Source organism: Carlito syrichta, unplaced genomic scaffold, assembly GCF_000164805.1.
Source record: "Carlito syrichta isolate Samal-C Ts95f unplaced genomic scaffold, Tarsius_syrichta-2.0.1 Scaffold123320, whole genome shotgun sequence".
NCBI lineage: Eukaryota > Metazoa > Chordata > Mammalia > Primates > Tarsiidae > Carlito > Carlito syrichta.
In genome coordinates this window covers 19,355-40,447 of record NW_007067416.1, presented here as the reverse complement: position 1 = coordinate 40,447, position 21,093 = coordinate 19,355, and the positions used below count along the sequence as shown (strand labels likewise).

The 21,093-nt window shown below is 48.1% G+C and overlaps 1 protein-coding gene across 1 annotated transcript in view; it reads left to right on the top strand.

The window, feature by feature from the left end:
- The window catches only part of SUN1 (Sad1 and UNC84 domain containing 1), a 38,063-nt gene that overhangs the window by 16,026 nt on the left and 944 nt on the right, over positions 1 to 21,093 (top strand). The window contains exons 7-20 of the mRNA XM_021707653.1: positions 247 to 357; positions 1,853 to 1,951; positions 2,434 to 2,527; positions 3,102 to 3,160; positions 3,304 to 3,431; positions 3,814 to 4,053; positions 6,647 to 6,733; positions 8,223 to 8,266; positions 9,710 to 9,842; positions 11,212 to 11,466; positions 12,356 to 12,440; positions 15,280 to 15,395; positions 17,829 to 17,996; positions 20,627 to 20,719. Coding sequence (XP_021563328.1) covers positions 247 to 357; positions 1,853 to 1,951; positions 2,434 to 2,527; positions 3,102 to 3,160; positions 3,304 to 3,431; positions 3,814 to 4,053; positions 6,647 to 6,733; positions 8,223 to 8,266; positions 9,710 to 9,842; positions 11,212 to 11,466; positions 12,356 to 12,440; positions 15,280 to 15,395; positions 17,829 to 17,996; positions 20,627 to 20,719 — 1,712 coding nt within the window. The remainder of the gene's footprint in view (positions 1 to 246; positions 358 to 1,852; positions 1,952 to 2,433; positions 2,528 to 3,101; positions 3,161 to 3,303; positions 3,432 to 3,813; positions 4,054 to 6,646; positions 6,734 to 8,222; positions 8,267 to 9,709; positions 9,843 to 11,211; positions 11,467 to 12,355; positions 12,441 to 15,279; positions 15,396 to 17,828; positions 17,997 to 20,626; positions 20,720 to 21,093) is intronic.

Here is a 21,093-nt window from a genome sequence, read left to right as displayed (position 1 = left end):
ACGTTGTGACATGGGGCCACAAGGAATGGAGAATGGCCCTCGCCAGTTACGATGAGCTGGAGGGGCTGTTGCGTAAACCCTTGGTCCTAGACGCCATAGCCACCAGACTGCATTTGCTCTGGTTTTCAGTTTTGTGTATGTGACTGGGTTTCCTACTTTTTTCCGAACGACCATTGCTGTGCACGGTTCAGAGGGAGGAGGCTGGCATGCTCATCCGTCCCAGTAACTGCTTGTCCCTCCCCACAGGCGATGACTATAAGGAGAAGCAGCGTCTCGAAACACACACAGCCACCCCCCCGCCATCGCCGTGGCCACCAGCCTGGGCCAGGCTCCTGGGGCCCATCTGCGCATGTGCAGGTTGTCCCTCACCGCGTCACCATCCCATCCTGTGCTTTCTAAGTTGTTCTTCGTTTGGTTTGTGTTGGAATTCAAGGCCTTGCTTTAAAAACTGACAGGAGTAGCCTTAACTGTGGTATTTAGTAGGCGTTGAATGTATGAAAAACACTTGGAGGTAAAATTAAAAGTTTGGAAAGTGCGAGTTACTAATTAGCCTCCTGTCTTGGAACATTATTTTCCAAAAAGTGGCCTGTTCACCATCCCACGGCTAGAAAATACTTTGTTGCTCTGGAGATTGCTATCTGCATCCTGAAGTTTGTATCAGGGAAGTTTGCATTGACATGCTGGATGTTTCCAGTCTGCACTTGAAGCTTTCTTGGCAGAGGAACACCCTCTTTAGGCAGCTTTGAAAAAAGCAAAACCAAAAAAAAAGCTTAGCTTCAAGAACAATTGTCTCTTGCCTGCTAATTAATAAACATAAAACAATTGATTTTTTTAAAGCTCCTCTTAAAACCTGTTTCTCTGCATGTCAGCCATGTTAGAGTTGCAGTTTCATGGGCGAGCATGTGAATGCTAAGTTAATAGAGTGTATAACTTCCAGCAATTATGCTTGGAAAAAAAGGAACAAAATTGATGCCATAAAGAGTTTTCTGCTTCCTATAACGTGTGATGTTTGTTTATTTTTATTTTTTGCATCAGGGTCTCTGTTGCTCAGGCGGAAGTGCAGTGACATGATCATGGTGATCATAACTCACAGCTGTCTTGAGCTCCTGAGTGCAGTGATCCTTCCACCCCAGCCTCCCGAGTAGCTGGGGCTGCTGGTACACACCACCATGCCCAACTAATTTTGTTTTCGTTTTTGTTTTTGTTTTGGTAGAGACAAGGTCTCACCATGTTGGCTGGTCTTGAACTCCTGAGCTCAAGCAATCTGCCCCCTCAGCCTCCCAAAGTGCTGGGATTATAGGCATGAGCCACCACGCCCAGTCCATGTGTGATGCTTACTATTAAGCTTATTGTGTTGTATTCTGTCATCCAGTGGTACTACTAGTTACCATCCTGAAATAATTTTTCACTGGAAAGGATGAGCCTTTAGAATAATTTTAATTTTGATCTTTGAGTAATCATTTCACCACCTAGAGCATGTGAACTGCTGGTGTCTGGAATTTGTGTCTGCTTTAAAATACTTCACCGTCTTTCCCATATAAACTCTGCTGGCACCAACAGCCAACACTGATAGGGTAGTTTCCAACCACCACTCCCTCTCGGGTTTTGTATTTTGCATGTTAATATCTTCAGGTAAAAGTGAGTGAAAACTATTCAGAATATGCAACCGTTTTTATGTCAGCTTCAGTGAGATACTGCTTATACTTAAGATATTTGGGGGGGGCAGACTCTTGACAGACGAATAAGAGAGTGTGGTAGCATGTGTAGCCGCCGGGGTTTTGTGTGTGGCCCTTGTGGTGCGCAGGCTCCCCGGGGCCTGTCTGAGTGCACGGAAAACGTCTTCCCGCCACAGGTTCCTTCTTGAGGCAGAGTCTGCGCAGGATCGGAGCCGCGGGATGGCTTGTGTCCAGGACGGCGTGGCTGGTCCTCTGGCTGGCCCTGGCTGCTCCAGGTGGCTGTTTGGGGTCTCTTGTCGTGTTCTCTTCAGAGCTGGCAGCTAAGCACCTGCGACAGATGATTCCCCTAACCAAATACACTCTCATTTAGGCTCCCATGCTTCGATCTTTTGATCTTCGGTGTCGTGTGTTCATCTTTATTAGAGATGCTAACATACTGGACTTCTTGTTGCATGAGCGCTCTCTGTTCCTCTGGTGTATTGGGTTTGTGTAAGTCTAGCTGCTTGATTTCAGCATAACTGAGGGTGCATGGACCTGGGTTCCCTCGCTTGTCTCTTGTATGTTCATCAGCGCTACGTGTTACTTCTGCTGTGATGACTGGTCCTCTTAATAATTTCATCTCTGATTTCATCTTACTTCCAAAGTAGCTGTTAGTAAGTTCCTTGTGCTTCTAGCTTGGCTATCACAAAAAATTCCATTTGCGAGCCTGGTTTCCCTAAGAATGTTTCCTTAGAATGTTTGGTGTTTTCTCTTTTAGGGAAAGCAGCCTCTGGAATGTTCTGGTGGCTGGGAGTTGGATGGTACCAGTTTGTTACTCTGGTTTCTTGGCTAAATGTGTTTCTTCTTACCAGGTAAGGAAACTGATTGCATGTCAGTTTGGTGTTTCAAAGAACCAGTTGTGTGCCAATTGCAGGCTGTAGTTTGATTTATTGTTTTATAATGATTTAGCTTATATTTACATAGTGCTTTATAGTTTTGTATTTGACAGCGTGCTTTCATAGTCTTATTAGTTCTTTAAATCAACCTGTGAGCTAGGCAGGTCTCATTAACAAAGCAGAAGAGTGCACAGGTGAAGCCCTGAAAGGGCCTGTTCAGGACAGGGACCCAAGTCCTGGGCTCCTGCCTGGTGCGGTTCCCGGGGCCATATCACCTCAGTGGGCTGGTGGCCCTAGGGGGGTGACTCAGGGCACCTTGGGCCTTTCCCGTCACACTGGTGTGACACCTTGCACAGAGTCAGCAGTGCTGGTGATTGTTCAGATGACGGAGGGTCTCAGAGGTATCACAGACCTTCCAAGTAAAGCCATCACTGTGTTTCTCATACGGGGTGGGGAGTGAATTACGGGTGAAATTATCTAGAGGGGAAAGAGAATAGGGAGCCCTGCCTTCTGCTTCTTCCAAGCCAGATGTTTTCATTTTTATTCCTAGATGTCTTCGAAATATTTGCAAGTTTTTAATCTTACTCATCCCACTCTTCCTTGTGCTAGGTGAGTAAATTTTGGCTTACTTGCTTCAGGTGGTTAATCTGTACACATGCATCTGTGTGTAAACTAGTGAAGAAATCAAGCATTTGGACACATATTTGAGAAGCAGTGTGGTTACACATGTGTATGGTGTTTTCTCTCCCCAGTAGGTCTCTCCTTACAGGGCCAGGGTGATTTGTTGTCATTCCTGCCTGTGTTAAACTGGCCAGACGTGCACAGGACACAGGGGACAGGTGACCCCAAGGACATACTGCAGCCAGAGACCCCTCTACAGGTGAGCAGTGAGGAGGCCTCTCAGCCAGCACTGCCCTGCGTTCTTGCAGTCAGCCCTATTTAGGCAGCACCCTGTTTCAGGAAATAGCTTTACATGTCAGGTGAGCCTAATAGCTCCTTAAATGTTCTCAGAGAGTTTAGATGATGCATATTTAAAATGCTCTCATTATTCAGTTATTTAGTTTGGAAAACATACTGTTCATTACTGTGCAAAATAAGAGTTTGATGAAGAAACTGAGAGCCACCTGGCACATGAGATCGTCATGCTGATCAGGCTTTCATGTCCACGTGCCCTGTGCCAGCATTGTGCTGTGTGTGCTGTTTGCTGTTTCTTGCTCATCCTCACTTGATGGCCTGGATCTATTGTTTGTTTGCCGTTTTAGGGTGGCGAGGGGGCTCTTCCGTGGTATCGGATGAGTGACATGGAGCAGCAGCTGGCCTCTTTGTCTGGACGGTGCCACCACCAAGATGAGAAGCTCAGAGAACTGACCATCCTACTTCAAACGCTGCAGGCTCGGGTGGACCAGATGGATGACGGCAGTGCTGGGCTGGTGGCGCTGGTCAGGGATGCCGTGGGACAGCACTTGAGGGAGGTGGACACGGCTGGGCTGCAGGGCACCGAGGTATTGCTGAGACCCTTCCGAGTGTCCTGCTCTCCTTTTGGGGACAGAGGGAACAGGAGAAGGGCTTCTGTGGGAATTGGCTGCCCCTGTTGTTCTTAACACTGGGAGCAGTGTGCACCGAGAGGGGCAGTCTTCCTGTCGTTGGCCGTGACCTGAGCTGTGGTGCTAAAGCAGGGGGGGTGGTCCTGTCAAAGGGCAGGGCTCGAGGCTTGTGGCAGCCCCAGGAGTGAAGTGTGCTGGTCGAGCAACAGAGAGGGCCTTTTGCGTTTGGGCAGTCTCCAAGTTGTCCTCAGCCTGCCTGTCAGCTTTCGTGAGGGTATTGAATGCAACGAGATGAGAGTCTCATCTACACCTTGCCTGTCGGTGTTCATTTGAAAAGGGCAAACCTGTGATCTGAACTGTCTCAGAACTGAAGCTGTTATTAAGAGAGCAGGTGCTTCTCTACTGGAAACGTAGGCCTGTGTGCCAGTGTCGTCTTTAGTTGCTGTTCTCATGGAAGCCTTGTTGGTCCATGTTCCTCAGAACTGATGTTTATTTTCATGTGTTTCACAACTCTTTAATTTAGATATTTGGGGTTGAAATCCCTAGGATATGTGCTGCACCTATGATCTGTAGTGCGCTTCTCCCTGGTGTCTCTTGTCTCAGCCTCAAATACTGTGCCCCTGGCCGGCCTAGCCTCAGTCCAGGAGTGACCTCACCACCACCACCAGCCCGGTTCTCCTTGGCCTCGTGTCCCCTCAGGGGACACTTTTGTGTCATGCTTTGGTTCCTCCATAGCTGCTTATTCTAGTTTCTCAACCACCAAGGTGAGATGATTTCAGTAAGATCCAGTTACCATAGCTCTTGTTCCACTCCTACTGGCCATTGAACAGTTTTGTAGGTGGAAAGAGGAAGCAAGAAAATAAATTTGGACTTGGCTGTTTCTTTGCAGGGGTGGCAGAACAAAGAAAAGTCTGCCCCAGGAGGATGCCGGCTGTTGCTTTTCCAAGCCAGCATCCTCCTCAAACATGGGTGCTGGCTTGGAAAAGCAACAGCTGGCATCCTCCTGGGGCAGATCCCAGAATCCCATCCCTCGGGCAGGGCAGCCGCTGAGGTAGACGCATCAGGAAGGCACGTTGACTCAGACACGCTTCTCATCTGCAGTGGCCCAAGACACTTCCCACACCGGGTGACACAGCGTGGCCTGGCATCCTTGGTTATTGGGTTGCCCTCTCTTGTAAAGAAACCAGTTGACAGTTGTTCAGAAAAATCAAGATGAACCAGAACTGGTTTATCTGTCGAAAGCTACACTTTGTGCAGCCTGGGCTCCTTTTAGGATGCAGGCTGCCCGTTCTTCCACCATCTTCCACCACATGCCTGTCTCCAGGTGTGGTCGTGGTGCCGGGCAGGGCCCCAGAGCTCCTTCCGAAGCAGCTGCAGCTCATGTGAAGTGTTCTCATCACCTGGTGGTGGTTGGCAGCCTGTGTCCTCTCCCTGAGCTGCTGGCCTGTGTTTGTCTGATGTCTGAGCACGCGCACTGCTGCTTGTGCATGGCTGTGTACTTTTAAATCAAAACTAAAAATTTTAAAAGCCGCTGCTCACTTGCACGGGCCCCTCTCAGGGGTGCCAGGTGGTGTGCTGGAGACAGCGAGGACCTTGGGTCCTGCCAAGGTTGTGTCAGCATCCTGGCTGTGCTTCCGGCTGACGTCATCCCTTTGCTCGGGTGTATCTCATTTTTAAGCTTAGGTTTCAGTGTGAATTTCTCTGGAATGTTCTGGTTGTCTTTGGGAATGAGATGATGCATAAATTACAACGAAACACCCCATAACCAGAATGTTGGATCTTGACTTCTGTCTCGTAACCGGGATTTTAGTCATCCAGAATGCCCCGTGCCTTTCTTTGCCCTCACATAGTTGGTGGTCATTTTTCTAGGCCTTCTCCAGGAGTGTATCCAGTAATCCTACTGTGGTTTTATTTTCCTAAGAATTGCTGAGGCAACTGGTGGCACAAACTGCTTTTTTTCTGCAGTTAGCTTACGCCGAAGACACTGTGTTCTTCCCCAGTAGGTGTGTTCAGTGTTCAGGCTTCACCAAGCTGAAGCGTCGCCCCCCTGGCCAGCCACTCAGTAATTAGTCATCTGATAAAAGCCTGACTCAGTGATATTCTCAAGCGTTCTGTGGCATTGTTCTACTTGGCTTATTCTGGATAAGTGTTTGGGTGTCTTGTATTTCAAAATGATATGAACTAAACAAGGGGAAAATCTGTGTTTTTCCATGGTTATTTCACTTTAAATCAGTAAGTATCATGGGTCCCTACTGAATGTTTGTTCAATGAATAGTAGTTGGCTGCTCCCTACATAGAGTGTTTTCTGGTATTTGTAGGACTTTATTAAAGTCTATTTGTGCATTTTAACACAGGTTTCAGATCTCTCAGTTAGAGGGGAAAGTAAGGACATTATTTAGTGATGATTCTCTTAAGAGGGCTATGCCAGACGGTGATACACAGTCTCTACTTTGTTGATATTCTGTGTAGCGATGACTTGCCTCCTTTGCTAGGTTTTTATTTGCTTGTGGCATAACTTTCTTTCCCACCTGTTCATTCCTTTTTCCCTAAGGCTGACTTCATGACTGTCCACCATGAGCATGAAGTGCGCATCTCACACCTGGAAGGTGTTCTGGAGAAACTGACAGAAAAATCCGAGGTATTTGTTCTTGACCTTATAAGTGTAGCCTCCAACAAAGTGATTTGATTTGATTTTTAATAAAAGAAAAGTCAGCTACAGTTAATATTTTAAAGTTCCTTAGCCATTTAATGTGCCTTCTTTAGGGTATTAAAGTCTATTTGTACATTTCAACACAGGTTTCAGATCTCTAAGTTAGAGAGGAAAATAAGCTTTTGTCCTTTGTAAAATGAAAAAAATGTTTTTGTTTTTTCCTCTGGCAGTTTCATTTTCTGCTTTAATGTTTGATCAGTGTGCCCGACTCAGTGGTTCCAGGTGTCTCTCAAGAGGACAGAGCAGGGCTGTGGACAGGAGGAGGCAGCTCTGCCAGTTCGAGGCAGCCTCTGGGTTCTGACCCAGCCGCTCCCTGTTTTTTACTCAGTGTCACAGCCTTCACCATTAGAGATTATGTTAGCTCTAGGGAAGAATACAGGGAACCTGAACCTTTTGACAGATGCACTAACTTTGGGTGAGAAAACCCATTATTAGATGCTGGTACAGCCCAAGGGAGACAGGCAGGTCGTCGGCGCTGATCTGAGCTGCAGGGGTGCAGGGCACTTTGGCACAGGATCATTGTATTTCTAGTGCTCATCATAGAGCCTGGAATGTCGGATACACATGTATTTGTTGAGCTAAACTGCAAAACGTGATGAACCTAAGGTTTAGGTTTAGCACAGCCCTTTGGGGGCCTTGGGACCCGCTCCTGGAGTGTGGACCCTGTTGGAATCAGATGAGTTCATCTGGAAGGTAGGGGGAGGGCTGAGAGGGGCCAGTCCAAGGTGAGATGAGCACACCTTGTGAGGACCTGGAATGCTTTCATGTTTCGTGGTCACCTGTCCCGTGCTGAAGCCATAGAGACTTCTATTAAGTCAGAGTTGGAGCAGATACTGTTCTTCTACTCTGTGTAGTGTTCCTATCTCAGTCAGCTTTGAACAGACCTTGTTAATACAGCACATCTCTATGTGTAATTTTGTCTTTTCCTTGTGCTTTCACATTTAAAATACATTCCCCAGAGGTGGCAGCAGTGTTCTGTTTCTCAGCTTGCGTTCTGGTTACAGAAGCTATAAGTTTTGAAAATCAAAAAGCAGTTTCTCTGTGATTTGTGTACCTCTGAACACGTGAGGTCTTTTAAACGTTTGCTTTGGCCAGGTGTGGCTCATGCCTGTCGTCCTAGCTACTCAGGAGACTAAGGCGGGAGGATCGCCTGAGCCCAGGAAGTTGAGGCTGCAGTGAGCTATGATTGTGCCATTGTACTCCAGCCTGGATGACAGAGTGAGACCCTGTCTCTAAAACAGATGAAAAGAAAAGTAAAATGAACATCTCCTGCTACCCAGCAGGCAGGCCTGGACTTTTGAATTAAGGGTGGGGGGCGATCCCAGATAAATATCTAGTTTTAAGTTAAGTGTGTGTTTTTATGAAAAGTTAGTGTATAACGTGTGTGTTTAATTAGCTTGTTTCTTATACTTTTTAGGCTATCCAGAAGGAATTAGAACAGACCAAGCAAAAGACACTTAGGTAGGGGATTTAAAATACTTCATGTTTTTTGTCTTCTGTGCTTCTGGTTGGTTGTTGGATGCAGCAGCAGTAACTGACGAAAGGGTTGGGTACAGGGTCCACCTGAGCGTCACCCAAAATGACTGATCTCTGTGGCTGAAACGGTCCCAGCAGGGGGCCTTTCAGGGAGGCCCTCTGGAGTCGCATGAGGACAAGGGTCCTGAGGGGCTCGTCAGGTCCACTCTCGACACAGCACGGCTGCTGTTCAGCCCACCCCAAGGTGACAGGCCCCTGTGTTGACCCAGAGAGCCTTGGACTCTGGTGTTCCCAGGACTTGCCAGGTGGCTGGGTGCATGCTGCAGCTCCTGTCATGAAGACTGAGCTGGGCTCAGCTGGCATCTAGGTGAATGGAGGTAGAGCTCAATGTCATCCCTCCTGCTCGGCAGCTCCTGGCAGGCAGGACGCTGCCTGCAGAGCCCTTGGCAGGTTCCTCGGGGGCTGGTGTTGAGTCCTCACTACCAGAGTGCATTCTCCTATGCATTTATCAGTTTTCCTGAAGCCCCTTAAAGTGGGCATCTCCCTTTCATTGGTAGTCCCAAAGTCACATCTTTTTTACACGATTCATTTTAGCAACACGGCAGGCTCCCTTTGCACTCCCTCCCCTTTGTCTAAACATGGCAACCTTTGCTTCTGTACTGTTTCCAGCAACCCTGTGATAGACTTGGGAGGGACCCCGCAGATGAGCATTGACTTAGCAGGTGATAATGTACATCCTCCCATCCTGGCTCCTGTCTGGTTCTGTAGACCCTAGATCAGGCCTTGAGACACTGTGTATCCTTCTATGAGGGTGGAGATTAATGCTGGAGCACGTTTTTGTCTTTCCTTCCAGAGCCTTTATTTTAAAAAAAGTTGCTTTGATATGCTAATATGCAGCTCGTCAAGTGTTTGTCCCAGAGTGTACTTTAGGAAAAAAAAAAAAGTATACCTTCTTGAGAGATGACTTATTAGTATCTCAACAACTATATCTACCTATAAACAAATGTAAATATAACATGCTATAATATACAGTACTACATAAAATAGAATTATTAAAATATGTGAAGCTACACATTTTAATGTATTGTTTCATCAGCATGAAACTTTAGATTCAACATTATAATGATTATTGATAAATATTGTCTCATTTCTGAAGTCTTAAATAGTTTTCAGAGAGATCTTTTGCCTGCCAATAAGAAGTAGCATTTTGGTAGGTCACCTACTTGTGTGGCGTGTGTACTTGTGTATTATGTGCGTGAACTGATGCAAAGGAAATGCCTTTGGGATTTGAAACTGGCATTAGATTTCTACATTGAAGTAGTGCAAGTTGACATCTTTCCAAGACTGACCCAGGAGCGAGGGCGTTCCTCCTCAGCGTGCGTGAGCACGGGTGGCTGTGCGTGACGCTCTTCTCTGGTCGGTTTCCAGTGGGGCCGGCGGGCAGCAACTGCTGGCCACGGTCAAGCATCTGGAGCAGGAGCTGGAGCGCCTGAGGTCGGAGCTGGCCAGCTGGCGGCATGTGAAGACTGGCTGTGAGGCGGCAGGCGCCATTTATGAAAAAGTACGTTTCCTTCGTGCCCATTTTTTGTTGGATGGTAGAAAGTAAGTGAAAGCTGGAATTGATGACTTAGGTTTATGAAGTGATTTAACTTCAACTTCCTTTGAAACTTTTTTTTACTATATTTGAAGTTTATAGACATTTCAGCATGACAAATTGCTCCTGGAGTCTCCCCCGTGCAGCCACAGCACACACCAACACTTGGTGTGTCCTTCCTGTGCACACAGTCACGTTCCACCAGTTGTGTTGTGGGAAGTGGGTTGTTTGTGTCTCTTTTCATCAGAACCTGTTGTGGGCTGTTTCATGTTGAAACATATGGACATGGTTCAGGTACATCCATCCTTAGGCAGAGGTGAAGATCAAGACATTTATAGCTCGAGGATAAAAACACAAACATACGATGGCAAAAGTCATCACAAGTCCGAGGCAGACAGTAGGGTGGAAAAAGCATTTGCGGTTCATAGGGTAAAACAGTCTCTCGTTTAGAGGGCTCCAGAGTTGTAGGAAGAGAGGCAAGGGAGATGGACAGGGCATGTGAGCAGGGAGCTCAGTCTTGCTTATTGGATTTGTAGATTAAAACGAATTCCCGTCTTCAGTCTGCAGATCCACACAGGCGATGACTGGCATAAGCGCCGACCAGGGCAGCGGGTCTTCTCATGGCTGGTGGGATTGTAAACCCCCACAGCCTTCAAGAAAAGTTTTATGATACTACCCAGTTACAAGCACACACACTCTTTGAGACTGGTGACCATGCTCTTGAGAATGATCCTGCAGAAATAAAAGCACCGCCAAACGGCCAGTGCCATGAGAACTGCAGGCGGGTGTGTGGCCTGGAGAGGCAGCATCCCCACGCGGGGCCCAAGAGCCCAGCTGGGAGTGAGGGCGCCAGCCTGTGAGCCGCATCTCAGAGGCTGGGCTGCTCCTCCCTCCACTCTCGCGCAGAGCGAGGAGACTGATGTACGCGGTGACACGCGTGTGCTTGGGCAGATGGCACGTGGACACGGTAGGCCTTGCTGAAGCTGCATTGTGGGCTTGTTTATATGGCGGTTTCCTTACTGGAGCTCACATGTTGGCAGCAAGGTTTCCACTCACTGCTGCTCCAGCCATGGTGCTCTCTGGGTGCTACGTGGACACACTGCTGTAACGCTTCCTGAGTTCCATGGTTGAGGCCATACTCCTGTCTGTTTGCGTTCTCTTTGGCATTCTCCAGCGCTGTTGAGGGGTTCTTAAATTTAATAGGAAGAAGTGGTATCACGTTTTCCTGATGGACTGTGAGAAATAAGATACGTCCGAGGGGTCCGAGACGGTGGGTGAAGCGTTGAAGTGATTTAGTGGAAACAGTCAAGTCATGTTCTGTTAACTCTCTTCCCAGGTAGATGCCCAAGTCAGAGAAACCGTCAGGCTCCTGTTTTCTGAAGACCAGCCAGGGGGTTCTCTCGAGTGGCTGCTGCAGAAGTTCTCCTCTCAGTTTGTGAGCAAAGAGGACTTGCAGGCCACGCTGCGAGGCCTGGAGCTGCAGATCCTGCGGAACCTCAGCCACCACGTGTCCGTGATGAAGCAGGCCCCACCTGCCGAGGCCGTGGTGTCTGCTGTGAAGGAAGCAGGGATTTCTGGAATCACAGAGGCGGTGAGTAAGTGGTGAGCAGTGCTGGAAGTCCACATCGAGGTGCACTGACTGTCGGGGTGTTAAGCCGGTGGATATTTATGTCTGGTTCCGGGATGGCCTCCGGGGCATGGGCTTCAGGAGAGAACATCTAGTGCGCTTTCAGTGTGCCGTGGATGGAGGAGGCGGGTGCTCGGGAGGCCTTAGCTGTGGCTGTCCTTATCATCACTGAACTGCTTCTTGGAAGTGCTTACTGCTTTGGGAATCATCTTGCCCCAAGAGTCCTGTGTTTGTGGCAGCCACACCTTCTGAAATAACATAAAAACCACAGAGTGTCACCAAGTTCCCATGTTACAGTCCCAGAGTTCTATCTTTGCTTCATTCATGTTTTATATCAGCAGTTCCCAACCATTTTGGCATCAGGGACAGGCTTCATGGAAGGTAGTTTTTCCACGGACGGGTGGGGTGTCAGGGGAAGGAGGTAGGGGGCATCAGGAATCAGATTCTCATAAGGAGCTCGCAGTCTAGACCCCGCGCACGCACAGTGCACAGTAGGGCCCGTGTGCCTGTGCCCCCACTGGTCTGACAGGAGGCAGAGCTCTGCTTGCCCGCTGCTCATCTCCTGTGCGGCCTGCTTCCTAATAGGCCGTGGACCAGAGGTTGGGAATCCCTGTTTACGGCACCCAGGGGATTTTTCTGGGTTGGGGGTTTATGGAGACTGGCTGAACCCTGGGCGAAGAAGCTTTTGTGCCTGCCTTCCCCTCACGCCCCCTCCCAGTCTGCCGGCCTCAGCAGTTGGAATGCAGGGCTGAAGTATGGAGTTGCTGGAACATCCCTCAGGCCTCTCGTCCCTATATATCTGCTCCTCATTTATGTTGCTAAAACCTAATGTCTGTCTCTCATGTGTCTCCAGCAAGCACATGCCATCGTGAACAATGCCCTGAGGCTGTATTCCCAGGACAAGACTGGGATGGTGGACTTTGCTTTGGAGTCAGGTGGTAAGTAAACAGGTATTTTAATTGCTAAATTAGAAGGGCGCCTGTTAGCAGGGTTGTAACCTAGAGAAGCTGTAACCCCACTGCCAGCAATAAGAACTTGTTAGAACTTTAAAAACTCTGAAAAGGCAGCATGATTCCCTGCACAATCCTTAGTGTTCTTTCTTCCCAAGCGGTTGCTTTCTGGGCATACATTCTCTCCTAGGAGGGCTGGTGGTGTGTGCTTGTAGCTGTGACAGGGTTTACACTGTGGAAACACAGGGTGATTGCCATGACCTCCTGTGCTAGAGGCTCAGTGCCTTCAGGAGTAACTCAGCAGTGACCACACAGCCCTACCCTCTGAGGGTGCCCCCATGGCGAGATGGACAGTCAGTGAATCAGGCTCACTGGTGAGGATGTTTGGTTGCTCAAGGAAATAAAAGGGCCATTTGTGGGCCACCACGTCTGGAAGGTGCTGCAGGTGCACGGATCTAGACCCGAACTCGGGGCCAGGTACATTTGAAAAGTCAAATGTAGCTGGGCTCGGTGGCTCAGCCTGTAATCCCGCGCCTTGGGAGGCTGAGGTGAGTGGATTGCCTGAGCCCGCGGGTTCGAGACCCACCTGGGCAACTTGGTGAGACCTCATCTCTACAATAAATCAAAAAATTAGCCAGGTGTGGTAGCGCACGCCTGTAATTCCAGCTACTTGGAAGGCTGAAGTGGAAGGCTAAAGTGGGAGCCCAGCAGGTTGAGGCTGCGGTGGCCGGGAGCGGCCACTGCACTCCAGTCTGGGCGACAGAGTAAGACTCCAACTCAAAAAAAAAAAAAGAAAAGTCAGTTGTAGTTTTGGAAACTCCTGAGGCCCGTGTTGCACCCTCAGTGACATCAGGGATGGCATACCCAGGTCCACTATGAGCAATTCCAAAGAAACATGTAAGAGCAATAAAAATTATGAACAACTTTATGTCATTTCAGGGAGTTTTGCCACGTGCTGTAGAAAACACATTTTAAACATTGCAGAATTTTTAAAATGCAGGATTTGCAGGTATAGGCTGGTGATTCAAATCTCTTGGAAGATCATGTGTGTGGTTCGTGTTAATATATGAGCCCTACAGGGCAGTAGTAATAATAAAAAGCCTCATCCCAGCAGCTCAGGAACTCTGGAAGTGTGGGCAGTCAGGAACCTAATCCTGTTGTTGCTGCAATAGCTGGGCTCCAGCATTCACCACCTGACAGCTTCATGTGATGGATGCAGACTGCTGTTCTGTGTAAAAACTTCCAGATTCTTCTAGATGCTAGACATCAAGAAGGCTGTTAGCTGTTCTTAATGTATATTTTATTTAAAATGGCTTTTTAAGAATTTTATGTGCTTTCATCTTTATTCATTTTAAAATTTAGTGATTTATGAAACAATTTTTAGTTAAGACACATCAAATGGCATTAACCATTTGAGGGCCAATAATTGTCATTAGTTCTTAGAACTATAATTAATCCTTACAGATTCTTGTGTCCTTAGTTCAGATTCTCACAGTCCTTATGAGTTAAACTGAAGGTTTTGTTACTGATCAAAACATTCACTGACTCTTTGTAAATTAAAAAAGTGAGTTACTCAGGACTCTTTTTAAAAATGAGAATAGGATATTTTTAAAAGGTAAGGCCAGACATAGTGACTCACACCTGTAATCCCAGTACTTTGGGAGGCTGAGGCAGGAGGATCACTTGAGCCCAAGAGTTTGAGACCACCCTGGGCAACAGCAAGACCCCATGCCTATAAAAGTTTTAAAAATTAAAAAAAAGATTTTTAATTTAGTTGTTCAGAAATTCACATCTCAGCCACAACAGTGACCTTGTTTTTTGTGTTTAAGATACAAATTCCGTAGCTAGGCTTGGTGGTGCACACTTGTGGTCCCAGTTACTCAGGAAGCTGAGACTGGAGGATCACTTGAGCCCAGGAGATCGAGGCTGCAGTGAGCTGTGATTGTGGCACTGCACTCCAGCCTAGGTGATAGAGGGAGACCCCGACTCAAAAACCAAAAACAAATTCCTCCGCCTCCAACACCTGTGTTTCGCAAGGGCTGGCAAGTTCTGGCCCAAGGCCTAGAATACTCTCCTGCGAGATGTCCTCCTTATGGGCTGGTCTGTGTTGCTGCTGCTTCCCATGCTGACTTGTTTTTGTTTTGGAGGGTTTTTTGGTCCTGCTGTGACACCAGCGTTTTCTCTGCCCTATTTCCTAGGGAGGTACAAACTGGACTTTTAAAAATTGCTTATTTTTATTATGATTGTGACACAATTCACAGAACAAAGACTTCACTATTTTAAAGTGTATAGCTCTGTGGTTTTTAGTGTATTCACGATGCTGGACAGCCATCGCCACTGTCTGATTCCAGAATGGTTTCCTCACCCCAAATAGAAACCCTGTACCTGCTAGAGCCACCCCCTGTGCCCAGCATTTGTATCATAACTGGTCATTATCAGGGTGACACATCACTTGGCCTCTCACACAGGCCCTCCTCAGGCTCACCTGCCAGGTAACAGCAGGGCTTGTTGGATTCTTTGTTTAGGAAAATAGACTAACGTACACCCAGAGTAGCTGTTCCTCTAGCGAAGGAGAAGGCCAGTATTTTAAGCATTCTTGAGGTCCAGTAGGTACAAATTGTCGTAAAACAATTGCAAACTACTAACACTGAATTTGGGAAAACAGAATTAATTAAGAATGGGCCTGATCTTAAGGTAGAAGATTCTTTGTGTAAGTCAAAACCTGGGACTTTAAAAACCACTTTGAATAAAACCGTAAGATGGACAATGGTGTTGCTTCCAAAATGGGGGAATTAGGTTCTGACACAAATCTCAATTTTGCTTTAAGGTGGTAGTATCTTGAGTACTCGTTGTTCTGAGACGTACGAAACTAAAACGGCGCTGATAAGTCTGTTTGGCATCCCACTGTGGTACTTCTCTCAGTCCCCACGTGTGGTCATTCAGGTGAGTGACTGCCTGTGGTCAGCGCTGCGTGCCCAGTGTGGGCTCCGTGCCTGTGACGGGGGTGTGGAGACCTCAGGTATAGGCCAGTTAAGGTGTGATCACACGGGAGTGTGTGCAGCTCACAGTATCGCAGCACCACGGAGTATCGTAAGATGAGCACACCTCACGTCCGCGCAAGAAACAGCACCCCAGCACCCCGATGTCACCACGTCCCCATGAGCCTCCACAGCACACCGCTGTCGGCTGGGCCTGAGCTGCTCACAGAGAGGCAGCCGGACACATGCTGGACCCTCCAGGCACGCGCTCCCTCCTGGAGCTCCGTGGTGTTAGGCAGAGTTATTTGTTGCTGCTGTGCTGAGTGCTCTTCCGTCGTGAGGTTGTTGTGTCTCTCAGTTTTTTAGAGTGAAGGTGACGGACATGCTTTTGTCAGGTGACATGAGCGCTCGCTGCAGTGCAGTCCCCAGCAGTCCCCCTCCAATGCACTTCCTGCATTCCTGTGACTTTGTTGCTCACAGTCATGGCACCTTTTGAGAAAAGTTCAAATGATTCGCGTGAAACATCTGCCTGATAACTGTCCTTTACTTCAGCACAAGCCCAGTCCTCAGAATTCCTGGATTAAGTTGAACATGAAGTATCTGTACACTGACATTCAGAATCCTCTGCTACTAGCGTAGGGTTACGTCTCCGTGGTCACCACAGCTGGAGTGGCACTTGTGCATAGAGGGTATCAGGCTTCCCCAGAGTCATCAGCACATCGCGGACTCACCAGTCATCGTGGTGAGGGCCTAGCTATAAGCAGAATGCCTTCCAGGGCTGCAGACCCACCCCTCCGAGTGGACAGGGGAGACTCTGCCACAGCAGAACCTGGCAGGGCTGCAGACTCGTTCCTCAGGGTGAACAGATGTAGACCACCATGGCGAGTCCTGGCAGGACTGTAAACCCATCCTCGCTGTGAACAGGTATAGACTCTGCCACCGTGAACTCGCATGGCCCTGTATATGACCTGCATCTGCGCTTTTTCCATGCCAGTCTGCAAGTGCCACCAGTGCAGCCTGTGTTTCCTGGCAGGGCCAGTGGAATACCTTCCCAGCACTGCCTCAGCCATGTTGCATGTGCCCTTGCTCTTGGCCACGTTGTAGACACAAAGGACTGAATTCCTGACATGCCTCAGTATCATAGGATCCACGGCACTGTTATTGGGCATGAGGGCATAGTGGGTACTCAGGAACCTTAGAGATGTCGGGAGGAGATGGGGGGTGGACCCCTCTCTGCTCCAGTTCTCTATCAGAATTTAATGGGGAGACTTAACATGAAGAACTATTAACTGTTAAGAGGTTAGAATGATGATCAGCTACAGGCAGAAAGAGATTTTTAAAGACTATAAACAAGAACGGCAGATGGGAGCGCCTGCTCCCACCCCGGGACTGCAGAGGCCGTGGCCATGGCTCACCGAGCGGCAGAGAGGTGGCTATGCTGCCACTCTGTGGAACGTGCCACAAGTCCAGCCTCCAGGGTGCTGGGCAAGCCTGCTCACCATGGGGTGACTCCCTGGGCACCCAGTACCAAAAAGCTCCCCAGAGGGGTGCCAAGGGAAGCCCCATGTCCTCCAGCAGCCTGAACTGACAAAGCTGGTTGGAGCCGAGCAGTAGCACCTCAATAACTGGCACGACGGGCACACCCAGTATGCACAGACATGCTGTGCGGCCGTGTTCTCGCAACATGAGTCAGTGGGCGTGTATCCCAGAGGGTGGGCTGTTCCCCTCCTGCTGCCCTGCACAGCCCTGCTGCCTGGGCCCAGTGATGAGTCCCCTGGTGCCCGGTTTGTGGGCCCGCGGACCATCCTTTGCTACTGAAAGTGCCCTCGCAGTGAAGGCCACTTTGTATTTTTGCCCGTGGGCCTCAGGAATAGGGTGGGGTTCCTGGGTTCTGGGGTGTTCCCACACGCAGCTGGACTGGGTCGTGCCCTTTCGCTTCCCAGGGTGTGACCAGCAGTGAGAACGTGCGTTTCCCTCCAGCGGTGACAGCAGTTCCTGTCACATTCAAGGTTTATTACCAGTCTCATAGGCAAGAAATAGCAGCTCCTTGTTTGCTTTTTCTGGTTATTGTGTGAGGTGGAGAGCACCTTTTCGTATGATCCGGAATCTTTTGCATTTACTTTTTCTTTGAACTGTGTACGTCTTGCCTGTTCTCTTGAAGGTTCTGGTCATTTTAACTTTTATAAAATTTAACTTATTGGAGATAGTGACCTTTGAGATGTAAATTACAAAGGCCTCTTCCCAGTTTGTCTATTGCTTTTGCTTATGGCAACTTTTACCATGCAGAGATCCTTTCACTCGTATTTATGTGTTCTCAGTCTTTTCTCTTGTTGCTTCTGTTTTTAAGTGGCTAAGAGCTTGTTCAGACTCTTGAGCTCTAGTGTTTTGCCCTCCCCAGCCTGACATATATCCCGGGAACTGCTGGGCATTCAAAGGCTCTCAGGGCTACCTGGTGGTGCGGCTCTCAATGACGATCCACCCGACGGCTTTCACGTTGGAGCACATCCCAAAGACGCTGTCCCCAACGGGCAACATTACCAGCGCGCCCAAGGACTTTGCAGTCTACGTGAGTGTGCTTGACCATGGGCCATCCAGACAGCTCTCCTCCTCCTACCCCTTCCTGGGATTCCCGAAGAGAAACATGTGAAAGCTGCTCCTGCCGTCCCCACTGCCCTCTCACGCACTGAGTGAGCCGGTTAAATGTTCAGGGAAACATTCTGGTACTTTCCTAGGGAGGGTAACTTATACGCAAGATGTTAACTGATAATTGGTTTGCATATAGCGCTAAACAGATCAAGGTAAACATGTCTAACTTTGAGAATTGCATTCTTCACCACTTCAGTCCCTATAAAGGATATTCTAACAACTGGGTGATGTCGAAGCATCTAAGTGACAAAAGTTACTTTTGTTTTATTTTATTTTTGAGACAGGGTCTTGCTATGTTATCCAGGCTACTCTTGAACTCCTGGCCTCAAGTGATCCTCCTGCCTTAGCCTCTGAGAGCCAAAATGTTGCTTTTTTAAGGCAGGAAACAAAGTTTTATGAAACTCATTGTTCCAACTGTAATTTTTAATGGTTTTTTAAAAAGCTTTCTCTAGGTGCTGGAATTATGAGTGTGTGTGTGTGTGTGTGTGTGTGTGCGTGTGCGTGTGTGTGTGTGTTTTTCTCAATTTCTTTGTTTCCATAAATTCTAAAAGCAAGAAAACAGCCAGGTACAATGGCACACGCCTATAGACCCAGCAACATGGGAGGATTACTTGAGCCCAGCAGTTCAAGACCATAGTGAGACGCATCTCTACACAAAATTTAAGAAGTAACCAGGGGGGTGGCTCAGCCTGTAATCCCAGCACTTTAGGAGGCCGAGGTGAACGAATTGCCTGAGCCCACGGGTTTGAGACCCGCCTGGGCAACTTGGCGAGACCTCATCTCTACAATAAATCAAAAAATTCAGCTGGGCATGGTAGTGCACACCTGTAGTTCCAGCTACTTGGAAGGCTGAGGCAGAAGGATTGCCAGAGCCCACCCAGCAGGCGAGGCTGTGGTGGCTGGAAGGAGCTACTGCATTCCAGTCTGAGCGACAGAGTGAGACTCCAACTGAAAAAAAAAAAAAAAAGTAACCAGGCATGGTGGCTTGCCTGTAGTCCCAGCTACTCAGGAGGCTGATGCAGGAGGATTGCTTGAGCCCAGAAGTTCCAAGCTGCAGTGAGCTGTGATCCTGCCACTGCACTCCAGCTTAGGCAACAGAGCGAGACACTGGCTCTTTAAAAAGCAAGTCAGCCAGGCTCGGTGGCTCAGCCTGTAATCCCGTGCCTTGGAAGGCTGAGGTGAGTGGATTGCCTGAGCCTGCGGGTTCGAGACCCGCCTTGGCAACTTGGTGAGACCTCATCTCTACAATAAATCAAAAATGAGCCAGGCGTGGTAGCACGCACCTGTAGCTCCAGCTACTTTAAAGGCAGAGGTGGAAGGATCGCCAGAACCCAGGAGGTCGAGGCTGCGGTGGCCGGGAGTGGCCACTGCACTCCAGTCTGGGCGACAGAGTGAGACTCCAACTCAAAAAAATTAAATAAAAATAAAAAAGTCATCATGAGCATTTTTCTGTGGCAGTTAAACTCTTTTTCAGAGTCTCTGAATAGCATAAAACCTGTTGTGCAGACGCACCCCTTATTTGCCTGAGCAGCTCTCCTGTTGAATCTTTCCGTTTTCCATTGTTCAGCATCAGTGCAGCATCTTCCCGTCTTCCCTGTGTCCTTAGATGCAGCACTCAAACATGGCATCGTGAGTACGTCTCAGGCTGTCAAGTCCCTGCGCCATGTGGCATTAGCATTTCTACTAGCAGGACATAAGAAATGTATTTAGCTTAGTTCCCTCTAAGAATTGAGCCTCCCTTTTCCATGTCTGCTAACTCGAAAGGTGAAAAGTAGTATCCTGTTTTAATCTGCAGTTCTCTGTATTTCACACACAGTTTTCCTTTTTTTGTAGATTCTAGTCTTATTTTTGTTCTTTTATCTTTTGGCATCTTAGTTTCCTTATGAATATTTGAACTTTTAGTTTGTAAATATAAGTCATGTGTCATTGTTATAGATATGCTTCCCATTGTCACTCTTAATTTTGTATTTAGTTATATCTACTCACTACCTGTAATTTCTTCTTAGCATTTCTTATACCTAAAAAGTCCCTCCCCATTATGAAACCTTCATCTAAGCCCCTAATTTTTACTAGTTTATATTTTTTATTGGGAGAAAATATATATAAGATTTGCCATTTTGAGGGCACAGTTAAGTGACATTAAGGGCAGTCCCATTGTGCAGCTGTTGCCACCATCTCCAGAGCTCTTCCCTCTCCTAGACTGAATCTGTCCCCATTAAACTCTCACCCCGTGTTCCTCTCCAGCCTCGCTCCCCCCACCTGCCTTCTCTGGCCTTCCTTCTGCTGCTGAGGTCTCCTTCCCCAGGGCCCGTCAGGAGTGCCGGAGTTTCTGCTTGAAGTGTAGAGAGCAGCAACACACTATGTGCATGTCAGTTACTTCCTGCTACTCAAGAGCTTCTCCTCTTTCAGTCCCAGTTTTCCTAATGTCTATAATGGAGGAATCATACTTACCTCAGGGGGTGCTGTAGAAGCTCATGCTGGAGGGAAATAGTCCTAATTAACTCAGTGTTGGTTTTCCATTATATAACGACTATGTGATCTTGGTTTCAGGGGCTAGAAAATGAGTATCAAGAAGAAGGGCAGCTACTGGGACAGTTTATGTATGATCAGGATGGGGAGTCGCTCCAGATGTTCCAGGCACTGGTAAGGATGGGGGTGGGGTTCTCATGCATCCTTGGAGTCCCCAAGTTCCCCAGTGTCTTGTGCTGGGAGGACGTGGCCAGCACCAGCAGTTGTGTAGAAAGCTAAAGGAGGACCAACTTTGAGAGAAATTAACCCGTGCTGCTTAACTTTGCTTTCTTGAATGAGCCTTTTAATGAGCTACCGGCAGATGTGTGCTGGGTGTTGAGACAGAACCTGAATCTGTGGCTGTTGAGGAGTTGAGCTTTACCCCAGCTTCATGTCCTGGGATAGCTCACGCATGAGGTTCACTTTGGAAAATTTCACATCCAGCTTTGCTGCTGTCAAATGTAGTTGGGGAGATGACTGGGCTTGGAGTTATTAACATGAAATTTATG